The 12,760-nt window shown below is 37.6% G+C and overlaps 2 protein-coding genes and 2 pseudogenes across 2 annotated transcripts; all 4 read left to right on the top strand.

Moving 5' to 3' along the window:
- Window positions 1-273: 273 nt before the first annotated feature.
- LOC144659846 (QRFP-like peptide receptor) lies at window positions 274-1,248 on the top strand (annotated as a pseudogene).
- Window positions 1,249-2,904: 1,656 nt separating this feature from the next.
- LOC144659373 (QRFP-like peptide receptor) lies at window positions 2,905-3,876 on the top strand. The gene has a single exon (XM_078519782.1). It carries the CDS (start codon window positions 2,905-2,907, stop codon window positions 3,874-3,876), a length of 972 nt encoding a protein of 323 aa, XP_078375908.1.
- Window positions 3,877-6,133: 2,257 nt separating this feature from the next.
- Window positions 6,134-7,099, top strand: LOC144660244 (substance-P receptor-like). Its single transcript, XM_078520845.1, has one exon. The coding sequence runs from the start codon at window positions 6,134-6,136 to the stop codon at window positions 7,097-7,099; it is 966 nt and encodes a 321-aa protein (XP_078376971.1).
- Window positions 7,100-10,413: 3,314 nt separating this feature from the next.
- Window positions 10,414-11,193, top strand: LOC144659372 (uncharacterized; annotated as a pseudogene).
- Window positions 11,194-12,760: the final 1,567 nt, after the last annotated feature.

Below are 12,760 nucleotides of genomic sequence, written 5' to 3'. Positions count from 1 at the left end.
ATCACAGCTGTCAGTATTGTGCCACGAAAGGAACCGCAAATAGCTTCCCTTCGTCATTGTTTGACGCCGCTAAAACATAGCGTACTGCAGGGTGTTTATATGAATATCTAACAATACCCAAAACGTTATTTGAAAAATTTGCTTATCACAGGAGAATAAGGCTAAACTAGAACTCAACGAGAAAATTACAGTAGAGTGTTCCTTACTCGAAAACAAACCAGAAGAAAAAACAGTTTATGAAGAAAAGTGCTGAATAAGGACTTAACTACGAAAATGTCGGCAAACGTGAACACGACGACGAATGAGACGCAACTATGGAGCTGTTACAATAATCCTACAGCAAAAAAGACCGGACAAACCTTCGCTTACTGCCTGATCTTTGTTGTTTCGTTGGCTGGAAACATCTTCATTGGAATAATTGTCTACAAGACGAAAACCATGAGAAAATCCATTAACTTTTTAATCGTTAACATGGCCATGTCCGATCTGCTGTTTCCAATAATCCTGCTCCCCCAGAGACCAGTATAGTTGTACGTCGACTCCTGACTGATCAGTGGTCCTCTTGGCCAGGCCTTATGTAAGCTTGCTCCCTTCTTACAAGATGTCTCCCTTGATGTGTCTATTCAGAGCCTGGTTCTCATAGCAGTGGATCGATTTGGTGCTGTGGTATTTCCCCTCCGTTCCCCACTTATCAGTTCAAAGCTGTGCCCCTTCTTCGTTCTCGCCACTTGGATCGTCGCCATGGCTACCTGGTCTCCTTATCTCTTCGCCTACAAACTTGTTGAATATCAAGGAGGGCTGATGTGTGTAGCGCAGTGGCCGAATGAAGTCTTTGGAGTGTATTTAGATTACATGTTAGCAACAATTGTTGTATTCGTTTATACCCCCTTATCGTTGATAGCCATACTTTACATTTTCCTCTATGTAAAGCTAAAATCACAGACGTTTCCAGGCGAACAGTCCTTCAACGCTGGGCAGCAACGCGTGAAAAGGGAACGAAATGTGCTGAAGATGGCCATTGCTATTGTGCTAGGCTTTGCAGTATGTTGGGTGCCCTTCACTCTCGGGTTTCTTTTTTCCATCTTTGTATCGGACATACGGTCTTGTGGCCTCCAATACTTCTGGTTTGTAGCCTATTTTATGTCTCGTGCAAATTGTGCTATAAATCCTTGCATCTGCTTTATTTTCAGTGGAAATTATCGTCAAGCACTGAAGAATCTCCTTAGATGCTATTGAGCACCCCGTGGATAATCAGGCCTCAAAAATAGAGTCTCCACTGCATGATATTATTGGAAGGTTAAACGGATGATTCAGTCTTTAAAATGCTAGAAACTCATAATCTAACCCAAAACGCAAAATTGCGATTGTGCACTAAATAGTTACAAATAATACTTGAGGAAGACATTCCCTGTTTCGACTGAAACGTACAATGATATCAGTTATATTGCAAGGAGCTTCTTCAGTTTCCACTATTTACCAATTCAAACACCGCCGCACGGATTAAATGCGAAAAAAGGGTTAGAGTAATATATAGAGCGGTACATAAAAAGAAAACCTTTAGTTAAAGGGGAAGTATCACGGGATTTTGTGAAACTTCAAAAGCTAAGAAACATTTCAGTGTTATTGGTTCAGGTTCGTTATAAATTACCACCTAGTATACTAAAACTGTCGACAAGTGTCTCTAGCCATGGGTGGAAATTAAAGGATCGAAATGAATTACAACTTGAAAAATTCCGGCGGAATTCATTCAAATTCTCGCCGAGTTCTCGCATTATTGTTTCCAAAATATGATAGAAACGATCCTGAGTTTTCTTTTTTTCGAGAATTCGGTTGATATCTTTTTTGTGGTGTTCTAGGATTTAACACATATTGCCATTTTAGAACAGTTTTAAAAAAGACAACTCAAACTTGTAAATAACATTTATTTCAAACCTGGTTTCATTCTATTCAACGTACACTTCAGAAAACTTTGCAGTCAATTCGAAAGTATTTTGTAAACGTTTTGTGTAATTTTCGTAAGTGCAAAGGAAATTTCAGTCGACCTTTAACTCTAAATTATATTTATTTTAAAGTACTTCTGTTTATTTGCGTTAATGGACACTGGCTTTAAAATTTGCAATTTAAAGTTCTTCTCTTCTTCTCTTCTCTACATAATTTATTTTGTATTCAGGAAGTGTCTTTCGACCTGTAACTTTTAATTAATATTCTTTCAAAACAGCATTGTATTTGCTTCAATTTGAAACAAAAAAATAGTGACATTAAATAAAAGGACTCGGGTTTAGGGAATTCTTACAATTTAAGCAGAAATCATTTATCTCAAAGGAATTTTTTCCGTCTTATAGAACTGACCATTAAAAGTTATAATTAGAGAATCGACCATTTCACAAAGAACTCAGTTATTATTTACATTACAACGCAATCGAACGGAGAGTCAATTTCAAACAAAACCTGGTCAACATGAACAGTAATAACATCAATTTTAATAAACTGTAATTAACAAAAAAACTGGATGGTGAAATGGTTCTCTAGTCCAAAAGGCAATTTTCGACTACAAACGCCTAAAGAAGCAAAAGATTTAAGTTTTCGGAAAACATGAATTATTCCGTGATCATATTATTCTTTCTGAATGCGCGGAATTAAAATGTCCTACATCACTACATTATCATATGGCAGCAGCTGTCTATTTTCAGTCGACATCGGAAAATAAAGCTGTTTCTAATAAATGCTGTCAGTTAGCCTTTGAAAAACGAATTGTTTGCGAATGAATAACCTCAAGCCAAATAATTTCCAAGCCTTCAGGAGAACAGAAATAACGCGAGGCTTGACGTTAAAGTTGGGCAACTAGATGACAGTTACACCATTTGAGAGAGAAATAGCTGAATGATGACAACCTGAGCTACGAGAATGTTGGGAAACGTGAACACGACAACGAACGGAACACAGCTATTGAACTGCTACAATCCTACAGCAGAAAAAAACGGAACAACCGTCGTTTACTGCCTGATCTTTGTTGTTTCGCTGGCTGGAAACATCTTCATTGGAATAATTGTCTACAAGACGAAAACCATGAGAAAACCCATCAACTTTTTAATCGTAAACATGGCCATGTCCGATCTGCTGTGGCCGATTTTCCTGTTCCCCCAAAAATTCACAGAGTTGTACGGGGACTCCTGGATGATCAGTAGTCCTCTTGGCCAGGCCTTATGTAAGCTGGTTCCCTTCTCAGTTACTTTCTCCCTTGCTGTATCTATTCAGAGCCTGGTTCTAATAGCATTGGATCGATTTGGTGCTGTGGTATTTCCCCTCCGTTCCCCATTCATCAGTTCAAAGCTGTGCCCCTTCTTCATTCTCGCCACTTGGATCGTCGCGATGGCTGCCTCGTCACCATATCTGTTCGTCTTCAAACTTGCGGAGTATCCAGAAGGAGTGATGTATGCTCCGCAAGGGAATGATCACGAAGTCTTTCAAGCGTCTTCTTATGTTGAATATTTTTTAACAATACTTGTTGTATTGTTTTCCACCCCTTTAATTTTGATAGCCGTGCTTTACACCGTAGTCTATGTTAAGCTTAAGTCACACAGGATTCCAGGCGAGCAATCGATCAACGCTGGAGAGCAACGCAAGAAAAGGGAACGAAATGTGCTGAAGATGGCCATTGCTATTGTGTTAGGCTTTGCAGTATGCTTTGTGCCTTACTCTATCTGGTGGATTCTGACCCTCTTTGTATCGGACATAGGGTCAGATTGTGGCTTCCATTACTTCGGGTTGGTTGCCCGTTTTATGTCTTACGCAAATTGCACCATAAACCCTTGTATCTGTTTTATTTTCAGTAAAAATTATCGTCAAGCGCTAAAGAATCTTCTTAAATGCTTTTGAGCACTCCTCAGCAGGGCCACACCAAGTCAAATTTAAAGTGGATCGCAGAAACAATCAACTAAACTCGTGTCTTTACCAGTTATATTGATAGGTTAAACGAATGATTTCTTTAAAATGCTAGAAACGGAAATTTAAGTCAAAACTCGAATTGCGATTGTAAACTAAATAGCTGCAAATCAAACTTGAACAATACAAGGAAGGCATTGATTATAAAGGTATATATAAATGTGCTTCTTTTCCAATATTTACCAAACAGCACCGAACAAATAAAATTCGAAAAAATGATTAGAATCGAAATTAAAATAATGCAAATATCAGGATAGGCCGGATCAGATAAAATTATTATGTTTGAGGACGGTGAATAACCGCTTTCGTCAGATCCGTGTTAATCATAATTCCTTAATGGAAATGTCTTATTCATTATTTCAAGCATTAAAACCTTAAATGTTCCTTATCCATTTACTGTCTTAGCCCGTTATTCTTTATTCATAATTCCTCTTCCACCCCCGAATGTAGCTATATTGAAAACTTTATATGTAATTTTCGTAAGTTCATGGGAAGTTTTAGCTGTCCTGAAACTTGTAAATAATATTTATATCAAACCTACTTTCATTTGATATAATGTACACATCAGAAACACTTGCAGAACGGTTTAACAGTTCGTTTGGATATCATAGTTACCGTATTTTCTCGATTAAACGCCGGACCCCGATTAAACGCCGGCCTCGTATAAACGCCGGGTCAAACTTGCTAGTTTTTAAAGGAGGTTCCGGCGTTTATTTGAGGTCAAGAAAACAAGTAAATATATTCTGTTTGTCACAAATCTCGATTGCAACATAAACTATCCAATCCGTAATAGAGCACCTTTGGGAAATAATCACCTTTGGATACCCAGGGACACTTTTTCGGGGCAGAACGAAGAGAAAAATTGTCCCGCCTTGACAAAATGCCCCTTGGTCTCCAAGATCGGCAACAATAAATCAATCTGAAAAATTGGCAGAAAATTGCTGTACGTTAATAAACGCCGGCTTCAAATAAACGCCGGGTTCACGAAGTCAAGTTTTAAATAAACGCCGGGGGCGTTTATTTGAGAAAATACGGTATATGGTAAACTTTATATGTAATTTACCTAAGTTCATAATAAGATGCAGTTGCCCTTTAACTTGTTATTAATATTTATTTCAAAGTTCTTCAGTTTGTTTGATTAATTTACACTTAAATTAGAAACTTTTCGGAACGGTTCTTTAGAAGTCTCTAAGGCTGTCTTTACAATTCGCCAGTTTGGAGTCTTGTAAATTCTACAAATGATTTTGTTCTTTTCAGAAAGTTTCAGTTGTTTCCATTTGCGGAAAAACGAAGACTTGGCAACTTCTCAACTGTAGGCTAAATCGTTCAGTTAAAGGAAATTCTAGCGCAAGCTGCAACAAAGAATATAAATTAAAACAATCCCTACAATAATTCTTTCAGCTTTACGATAAGGAAAGAATTCCGGAAATGGCATGAAACAACAACAAAAAAATATACATGAAAGAAAGGAAGTCGGACCATTTTTTCGCAAATAGCGAAAACTTAAATATTTGCATAACAGTACACCTGAACTTATAAGCGAGCAATTTCAAACACTTCTGCAAAGAACAATTAACGCCATATGAACATATGATAATTAATAAATGGAACCGTCGAGAGCTCCGACCAATAAAAACCGTGTGGATTTTCAGCAACAAGAAAATATAAAATCGCGAAAATATTATAAGGCATCGTAGAGAAATTTATTTTTTCAGTATAACCCGGCATAATTATCCCGTGGCTACTTATTACAAAATGAAGTTACACTCTGGACCAAAAAAAAAAAAAGCAAGCTCTGAAAAGAATAATCATAGCACACCTTGATTACAGCTGTCGGTATTGTGACACGAAATGAACAGCAATTAGTTTTCCTTAGCCATATTTTTCGCCGTGTACAATACGCATAGAGAAGAATAAAGAACACAGGAAGTTCCGGCAAAAAGCCATCACATGATATTGTGCTCTCAATGCGCGGAAATTTCCTACATCATGACATGCTATATTTAATGATCGCTGTCAGTTAGCCTTTGAATATTGAACTGCTTTCGGACGGATGACCTCCAGCTAAATGCATGATTACGCAGTCTTCAGTAGAACATAAATGAATTATGGGGCTTGCAAGTTAAGTTAGGCAACGAGATGAAACATCATTTGTGAGATAAATAGCTGAACAAGAACCTGAGCTACGCAAATGTCGGCAAATGTGAACACAACGACGAATGGAACACAGTCATTGAGCAGCTTTATTCCTACAGCAGAAAGAATCGGAACAACCTTCGCTTACTGCCTGATCTTTGTTGTCTCGCTGGCTGGAAACACATTCATCGGAATAATTGTCTACAAGACAAAAACCATGAGAAAACCCATCAATTTTTTAATTGTAAACATGGCGATGTTCGATCTGCTGTCGTCGATTTTCCTGTTCTCCAAAGAATTCACAGAGATGTACGTCAACTCCTGGCTGATCAGTGGTCCTCTTGGCCAGGCCTTATGTAAGCTGGTTTCCTTCTTACAAGATATCTCCACCGCTGTATCTGTTCAGAGCCTGGTTCTGATAGCAGTGGATCGATTTGGTGCTGTGGTATTTCCCCTCCGTTCCCCATTCATCAGTTCAAAGCTGTGCCCGTTCTTCGTTCTCGCCACTTGGTTCGTCGCGATGGCTATCTTTTCCCCTTATCTCTTCGCCTACAAAATTGTTGAATATCAGGGAGGGCTGATATGTGTAGCGCAGTGGAATGAAGTCTATGGAGAGTCCTCATCTTTTGAAAATTACGTGTTAGCAATACTTGTTGTATTGTTTTACACCCCTTTATTGTTGATAGCCGTGCTTTACACTGTAGTCTATGTAAAGCTGAAGTCACAGAGGATTCCAGGCGAGCAATCGGACAACGCTGGAGAGCAACGCAAGAAAAGGGAACGAAATGTGCTGAAGATGGCGACTGCTATTGTATTAGGCTTTGCAGTATGCTGGCTTCCCTTCACTATCTACTTAATTCTGTTCTTCTTTGTACCGGACATATTGTCTTGTAGCCTCATTCACTTCGGGTTCGTTGCCGTTCTTATGGCGCAGGCAAACTGGGCTATAAACCCTTGCATCTGCTTTATTTTTAGTGGAAATTATCGTAAAGGGCTTAAGAATCTACTGAGATGCTTTTAAGTACTCCAGGAGTGTTTTTAAGGTGGTTCGTAGAAGAATAAATTCAAGTCTAGTTTTCACTAGTAAGACTAGTACCGCATCTGGTAGGTTAAGCGAATGATTTCTTCACATGCAGGGTAAAGAAAAACATTAATCAACTACAAACCAGTTATGAAGTTTACAAGTTTCAGTTCGTCAATCTGTACAGAAGTATCATTACGTTAAAAAAATGTATTTGATCTTTCTGTTTTTAATGCAAAGAGATGTTAATTAACTAAATATCTCTTTCAAAACGCCTTATTCCTCTATGTATCGGCCTATGTTATTTAATATAATCCTTTTGTTCGCGATATCTGGTATAAAATAGCCTAAAAGAATGCACCTTGAAAATATCTGTTTTAACCAAAGCACAATAAATTTTCTTTAGGGGGGGGGGGGGGAGGAACTTGCCCATACATCAATCTGAGCGATGTACTCACAACTTACATAGCAATCATGCATGCATAGGTGCGGTAGTCAGCAGATACCTCTAAGGCGCATGAGCAGCTCCTCTCATTCTGAAATTGCCAAAACAATTTCAACAACAACAACATGACGCCGGGGTGATGGGAGGAGAGTTCGGTTCCTTTTTTGTAGCAGTCAAAAAAGGTTGTCTCAGTTGTGTCTTTAAAGCGGAAAAATGGATTAAAGCCAAAAAAAAAAAAAAGGATTAGAGTAACATATAGACCGGTACAAAGATAAAAAGAAAATCTTTAGTTAACAGCTTTCCATTGAAAACCTGAAAAAGATCAAGTAAGATCTTTCTCTGAAGCGATTGTATAGTCGACCTGAAACTTGTAAATAACATTTATTTCAAACCTGCTTTCAATTGATTCTGGCGATCGACTGTTGTACGATTGCTTAAAAAACCCCTCAAAGTAACTTACTGAGAATAATTTTTTTTGTCTATAATTCACAAAGGTTCAGGTTTTCTATCGCAGCAAATAGCTATGTAAATATTAACTTAAAATTTGTGAAAGTTTTTTCAGGTTTAAAATAAGGAGGAAACAAGCAGCTTTATTATTTAACAATCCTACGCTTCATGTCATTTTTTAGGAGTCAAAATATAAACAGACGCTCATTAATTTTTCCTTCTTCGGCTTCTGGCAAATATATGTCTTAGTTTACACATTTGGGCAACCACTTTGACAACCAATGCAAGACCAATGTGTATTTTGTAATTAAATAAAATTCTTCCTAAAGGAGTACAAGAAGGTAATTCCGCTTTTAATACAAACACAATTCGACCAGCGTGTACACGGCGATAACTTGAGACCAGATGAGGAATAACTCTTTGGAGGAGTTTATTATAAATCGCTAATAAAAGGCATCGTAGTAGTATTTAATTCGATTAAGTCTTGAAGCTTAAAGTGCAGCTTAAACCCCCAGTGGAATAAATAACGTTTGAAGCTACCCCTTTATTTGACAGCATCTTTAATGGAGAAAAAGACTTTGTCTATCCGTTAAAAAGCTTTCATTATGATTACCTTTACATAAGAGGCGGTGGGGTTGTGCTTGTTTAGTCTAATTTCCCCCCCAAAAAGTAGAAAATCTTACTTATTTGTTGACTGAGTGGGAAGCCTGAGCAGGAAGCTTCTGTCAATCACTTGCACGGATGTTAGTTATCACGTGCAGTTCCCGGATGTTCTCCTCTTGGACACCTGCTTTGCTAAATCAGACATAATAATAATAATAATAATAATAATAATAATAATAATAATAATAATAATAATAATAATAATAATAATAATAAACCTTTATTTAACCACGATCTGTTTTAAAGCAAATACATGCTTGAGGGGTCGTGTGTACGTGTGCTAACTACCTACCTAAGAGAAATTAATATTACATTGTAATTAACTAAAATAAATGATATTATATTTAAATAAGAATAAGACTTAAAATTGAAAATCACACATGTGTTTTGGAGTTGTCTGGATTGACAAACTGCCAAAATTAAGTTTTTTTAAATATGGGGTCCATTCTCGCCTTTTTGCAAAACTGCTTGTGGTTAGTGGTTGGTAGTAAGACGCCTTCAAAAGTGATATTGTTGAGCGAAAACTAAGGGAAACTACTCTAGAACTAAAATCTATATAAATGCTATCCAGCAAAATGCATTGCGTTTTTGCCTTTGCCTGCACCACCACTGCTTCCCTTGCCAATGATTACCCTGTCAACAGTTCCACAAAGTAAATTAGTGCGACTTAAACGTTTTTGGAAATGAAAAATATTCACCCGTTTTGGATATGGCTCACAAGGTTTTAAACGATAAGCTTGAGGGATCTAAGAAGTTTTATAATTAAAATTATCCTTAATCAACGATTGTAATTTAAAAATAAAATAACGTGATATTTAAGGAAATGTCATTTTAATAACTTGTGACTTAATCAGAGAAGCTAAGGGAGATTCAAGGAAATTATGGAAGGCTGTAAACGAAGCGTCATCTCGTACCAACAAATCTTCGACTCCACAATGTATTATCGCTGACGGAGCTCATCATACAACTCCGCAGTCTATCGCTTCTGCACTGAACTCTCACTTTGCTTAGAGGATTCTAGCTGACAAAATAACATCTGTAGCTCGCGCTTCATTGCCGATTGCTCATCTTTCTGGATCGTTTCAATTAAAAGAGATCAGCGAAGCGGTTGTCCTTGAGCAATTGTTTAGTCTCAAGGTTAACAAAGCTATTGGACTGGACAATATAAGTGCAAGGCTTTTGAAGTGTGGCGCCCAATCAATTAGTCATTCCATCACAAAGTTAATAAATTTGTCTTTACGCTCAGGAAAGTTTCCGGGGATATGGAAGTGCTCTAAAGTGACAGCTTTGTTCAAATCAGGTGACCGAACAAATGCAACAAATGATCGTCCCATCTCAATACTGCCCACTCTCAGCAAGATCTTAGAAAGAGTAATCCACTCCCAACTGTACGAACACCTGGACTCAAACAATTTACTTTCAAACAAGCAGCATCTGTGGTGCCGTATTTCTGGATCTTACAAAGGCGTTCGATACAGTCGATCACGGGATTTTGATGTCCAAATTGTCATCAGTTGGAGTCTCCCCCAGGTCTTTGGAGTGCTTTGCTTCTTACCTTAGAAATCGCAAACAGCAAACTTCTTGTGAAAATAATTTATCCGAAGCCCTTCTCGTTACTTTCGGTGTTCCACAAGGAAGTATCTTGGGACCGCTATTGTTCCTTGTGTACATCAATGAGCTACCTGCTGTTATTGAACACTCCGAGGTGTCATTGTACGCTGACGATACTGTTCTTTACTGCTTTTCAAAAGTACCGCACCAGCTGGAGAGCAAATTAAACGCAGATCTTTGCAACGTAGCAATGTGGCTAAAAGCGAACAAACTTACACTGAACCTTACAAAGACAAAATCCATGTTAATCGGTAGCAACAGAAAATTAGTAAATATTTCCTCAATGTCTCTATCTATTTTTGATTGTAAATTAGATAGTGTTCATTAGTACGTTGAAATATTTAGGGATTAAGCTGGCCTCAGACTTCACATGGTCTGATCATGTAGAGTATGTAATTTCTAAAGTAAATCAGCGACTTGGTCTTTTACGTAGGATCAAACATTTGTTACCTTTCACCGCTCGCCTACTTTTCCACAACAGCCTTGTTTTACCAATTTTTGATTATGCTGATCTTGTGTGGGGCGACAAGAACAATGTGGAGCTTATGAATGACCTACAGGTTTACACAATAAAGCCGCGAAAATCATCCTGGACAGACCACTTTATTCGTCAGCTTCTGATGCCCTCGTAGCTTTAAAAAGTGGCTTAACCTAGAACAACGTAGATTTTATCATCGCTGTATATATGTTTATAAGTGTATAAATGGACTTATGGATCACTCTATGCAGCCTTGCTAACAGGGACATTCATAGCTATAACACAAGGAATAAAGACATGCTTAGGCTACCTCATGTAACAAGGAATTGGGGAAAGCAGAGAGTGTGTTATCACTCTCTGAAAGACTGGAATAACCTAGACAGAGACACCAGAAATGCACTTGATTTTGTAAATTTTAAGCGTAGCGTTCTAAGTAGGCTTTTTAGTTAATTATTTCTTTTGTATTCAAGTTAGTTTTTAATAATAGTTTTTAATTCTTAGGTATTTTTCGTTTTATTGTATATAGTCTTATTAAGTATTTTTAATCTTAGTTAGGACCTTTCTGAAAACCACTGTATAGTGAATGAAGGCTTCCTAATAAAATATTATTATTATTATGAATTTTATCAAGTAATAGAAACCCTAGACTACGAGCAGTGGCGACTCATTGATCGACAAGTGATAAGCGGAAGAAACAAGCAGGGAAAACGACCACGCGAAAATTGAGGGCGCCCTAGTTTATAACGATTTGTCCCGCACGCGACGTTCTTTGAGAGTAGGAAGGGACTGCCCATGGTCTTTCAATAAGCCAGGATACTTAGCGTTTTCAAATCAGTAAGGCCAAGTAAAAAAAAAACAACAACAAATGTTTCTTGTCTGGATATCTATGAAAAAGAGAGAGGGCGGGCGCTTTTGTTTGTTATTTGTTATTTCTTCCATCGTCAAATTCTCCAGAAGCAAAATAAATTTTGACCTCTCCAGTACGGACCTAGTGTGCCAAGGCATTAAAATAAAACTTCTTTAGGCCATAGAGAGTCGGAAAAATCAGCCAAATTTGAGAGAGACCGGCGCGTAAAATCATTATCACTGTTTCAGTGAAAAATAAAGATATAGCGCCGCTATTCCGGGAGAAAAAAAAGGATAAATAAAAAAGTTACCATCGAGGTTTTTCTTGTGCAAGTATTTCAAGGCAGGAGAACGGATTATCTTTCTTTGGTGAAGTTTATTCACGACTTCGCTTTCGGGAATTATCATTTGAAAAAAATTGCATTTACACGAAATTCTATCAATTGGCGTTACGTGTGCAAACCAGCAAAATGTAAATGTTTATTTCGTTCATAAAGCTGGCGTTATTTAAATGGACGACAAGTAACTTTTCCGCAATAATTTACCGGGTGGAGCCTGGTGCCCAGCCGGTTCTTAATCTGGACGGTGTTTTTTTTGTAGGTAGGGCATCGAAGGTCAGGCATGTTGATTGGCTTAAAACAGGTCATCTTTCATCACCCACTTTGCGAGAATCATGCGTCACGCATAACCCCCTTTAATTACCACGCTTATAAATGACTGTTCCGCTTTGCATTTCAGGATGTCAGAACGTCGAAGCGAGGCAATGACGAGCGTAAGTTGCGACAAACAATTTTTTGATTGTCTTTAATATCCAATGTTGAAAAAGATAAACAGTGACTAACATAATTAAACTCTGGAAAACAGGAAGATACCATCCTTTCAAAATTGTCAAAAAAATTTCGTGATAAGCAGATAAGAAACAAACAGCTGCTCATTTGTTTTCGCATTCGTTTTTTTAAAATTAACATCGGCAAATTAAACTGTTTTAAAAATCGTTATCATGTTTTAAATTGCCGTAATAATTACATGAACGTACATGATTGACGTCTCCGCGCCCAACGATTATCACGCCTTCGGTAGAATATAAATATAGAGTGTTATTTCCTCGTTAGTAAACCAGAAGAAGAAAAAATGTGAGAGAAATAGCTGAATAAGAACCTGAACTACGAGA

Source organism: Oculina patagonica, chromosome 7, assembly GCF_052425735.1.
Source record: "Oculina patagonica isolate OP01 chromosome 7, crgOcupat, whole genome shotgun sequence".
Taxonomy (NCBI): domain Eukaryota; kingdom Metazoa; phylum Cnidaria; class Anthozoa; order Scleractinia; family Oculinidae; genus Oculina; species Oculina patagonica.
Note: the sequence above shows the minus strand (reverse complement) of the source record. Positions and strands in the feature narration are given on the sequence as shown.